The sequence below is a fragment of the Cebus imitator genome, unplaced genomic scaffold (assembly GCF_001604975.1).
Source record: "Cebus imitator isolate Cc_AM_T3 unplaced genomic scaffold, Cebus_imitator-1.0 Scaffold50, whole genome shotgun sequence".
Lineage (NCBI taxonomy): Eukaryota > Metazoa > Chordata > Mammalia > Primates > Cebidae > Cebus > Cebus imitator.
In genome coordinates, this window is record NW_016107365.1 from 591605 (window position 1) to 594595 (window position 2991).

The window sequence follows — 2991 nt, forward strand, 5'->3', positions numbered from 1 at the left end:
TTTTTTTTGAGGCAGAGCCTTACTCTGTCGCCCAGGCTGGAGTGCAATGGTGTAATCTCAGCTCACTGCAACCTCCACCTCCCGGGTTCAAGTGATTTTCCTGCCTCAGCCTCCCAAGTTGCGGGGACTACAGATGTGCACCACCACACCTGGCTAATTTTTGTATTTTTAGTAGAGACGGGGTTTCTCCATGTTGGCCAAGCTGACTGATCTCAAACTCCTGACCTCATGTGATCTGCCCACCTCGGCCTCCCAAAGTACTGGGATTACAGGCGTGAACCACTGTGCCTGAACAGTCTTTTTCTTATAGTAATGGAATTATCAACCAATCTTAGGATCCTAGATGTTTATTTTTATTAATTTGCATTTGCAAATACACTTGACATTGTGTTTTGTTTTTGGGAATGAGGGCGTTTGCATAGTATTTTTAATGTTCCCTATAATCTTGAGGGTGAGATTTTCCTTCACACATTTCAGGTACTCACCTACCTTACTTTTGGTATCTTTTCTTTTAAAAGGCACTGAAAATGAAGTATTTCAGTAATCGGCCAGGGCCAACACCTGGATGTCAGCTGCCAAGACCAAACTGTCCAGTGGAAACCTTAAAGGAGCAATCAAATCCAGCTTTGGCGACAAAAAGGAAACGAACAGATGCCTTGGAACAAGGTAAGATTCCCACTTTTATAAGAAATTAAATGAATTCAGAAAACTCCAAATAGTTCACGTATGTCTAGCAACTGAACAACAGCAAAGAAGTGTAGCTTGCTGGCTATTTAATTTTTACAAATTTAAATTATATGAAGTAGAGAGACTGTGCTGTTTTAGGTATGTTTATTTTCATTGAGAATACTTCAGGCACTTTTATGTATACCTCAGAATTATGAGAACTATCTATGTGTACCTTGTTCCCTTCATAAATCCCGTCTGTAAACTGTATGCTAAATGTTTAACAAGGGCTGTTGGAAAAATCTGTCAGCGAAATAAAATAATGTAGGTGGAAGCAGTGACTGGTTAAAATTGCTGTGAGAATGTGAACTTTGTTAAATGTGAACAACTTCTTTTTTTTTCTTTTTGCTTTCTAGGAGGATTGCCCAAGAAACTGATTTTTTAAAGAGAACATTAGACAACATTTTACTACTGAAAGAAATAGTCAAAAAGGCAAATAATAGAAAAATAGTAAGCATTAAGTGATTTTGTAGAAGTGATTTTGTAAATATTCTACACATGTAAAATATGTAAAACTATGGGTTATTTTATTAAATGTATTTTAAAATAAAAGTTCTGTTTTTTTCTGAGTAGAGTGCAAAAGTGAGAAAAGTTCAATTCTCTTGAAATGTAGAATTGAAAACGCATTGGGGAAAACTTAATGCAAATTATTACCAGCTATTTTGAAGATCTGGCCCATATAGCATCACAAATCTGTAGTAGCGTTGGTAGTGTTTAAAAATAGAAAGGTAGGCCAGGCGTGGTGGCTTACACCTGTAATCCCAGTACTTGGAGAGGCCAAGGTGGGCAGATCACCTGAGGTCAGAAGTTTGAGACCAATCCGACTAACATGGAGAAACCCTGTCTCTACTAAAGAAAAAAAAAATACAAAATTAGCCAGGCGTGGTGGCACGTGCCTGTAATCCCAGCTACTCGGGAGGCTGAGGCAGGAGAATCACTTGAACCCAGGAGGTGGANTAGTAGAGACGGGGTTTCACCATGTTGACCAGGATGGTCTCGATCTCTTGACCTCGTGATCCACCCGCCTCGGCCTCCCAAAGTGCTGGGATTACAGGCGTGAGCCACTGCGCCCGGCCTGTATTTTTTTTTTAAAGGCCGAGCACGGTGGCTCGCACCTGTAATCCCAACACTTTGGAAGGCCAAGGTGGGCGGATCACAGGTTAGGAGTTTAAGACCAGCCTGGCCATCACGATGAAACCCCGTCTCCACTAAAAATACAAAAATTAGCTGGGCGTGGTGGCGCATGCCTGTAATCCCAGCTACTCAGGAGGCTGTGACAAGAGAATCGCTTGAATCCAGGAGGCGGAGGTTGCGGTGAGCTGAGATCAAACCACTGCACTCCAGCCTGGGCAACAAGAGTGAAACTCTGTCTCAAAAAAAAAAAGGAAAGAAAAAAATAGAAATGTTAGTAGTGGTATAGTAAATACTACCCAAACTTAGCAAATATTAATATACTGAATGTACTTAAAGAAAACATTACAGATAAAATTGAGGTTCCCCCTCAACCTTTTTTCTGAGGAGGGGACAAAGTCTCACTGCCACCTCCTGGGTTCAAGTGATTCTCAGGGTGGAATGCAGTGGTATACTCCCGGCTCACTGCAACTTCTGCCTCCCAGGGGCAAGCAATTCACTTCCCGAACTGCTGGGATTATGGGCACGCACCACTACACCTGGCTTTTGTTTTTTGAGATGGAGTCTTGCTCTGTTGCCCAGGCTGAAGTGCAGTGGCGCCATCTTGGCTCACTGCAACCTCTGCCTCCCAGGTTCAAGTGCTTCTCCTGTCTCAGCCTTCCGAGTAGCTGGGACTACAGGCATGCACCACCATGCCCATCTAATTTGTCTGCAGTAGAGATGGGGTTTCACTATGTTGCCCAGGCTGGTCTTGAACTCCTGACCTTGTGATCAGCTCACCTCAGCCTCCCAAAGTGCTGGGATCACAGGCATGAGCCACTGCGCCCGGCCTTAAATTTTATTTTTATTTTTTTGTTATATAGATGAGAGGTTTCTATGTTGCTCAGGCTGGCCTTGAACACATAGACTCGCCTCCTTGTACGCCAGGACAACAGGCCTGAGCCACCGCAGCTCCCTAATTTTTTATATTTTTAGTCGAGACAGGGTTTCACCATGTTGGCCAGGCCGGCTTCAAATTCCTGACCTTAAGTGATCTGCCCACTTTGGTTTCCAAAAGTGCTGGGATTACAGGCATGAGCCACTGCACCTGGCCAGGGGGTCCCCCCTAAATACTTCATTTTATTTCTATTTTTT

At 43.2% G+C, this 2991-nt stretch overlaps 1 protein-coding gene across 4 annotated transcripts in view; it reads left to right on the forward strand.

Moving 5' to 3' along the window:
* Nucleotides 1–1389, forward strand: part of CDK7 (cyclin dependent kinase 7) — a 45153-nt gene extending 43764 nt beyond the window's left edge. For 3 of the 4 annotated variants that reach the window (XM_017527572.2, XM_037738148.1, XM_037738149.1), the window contains 2 exons: nt 519–666; nt 1083–1383. In XM_017527572.2, coding sequence (XP_017383061.1) covers nt 519–666; nt 1083–1111 — 177 coding nt within the window. In that variant the 3' untranslated portion in view covers nt 1112–1383. Of the gene's footprint in view, nt 1–518; nt 667–1082 lie in introns of all 4 variants that reach the window. The other variant, XM_017527574.2, reaches the window with a different exon arrangement.
* The last annotated feature ends 1602 nt before the right edge of the window (nt 1390–2991 follow it).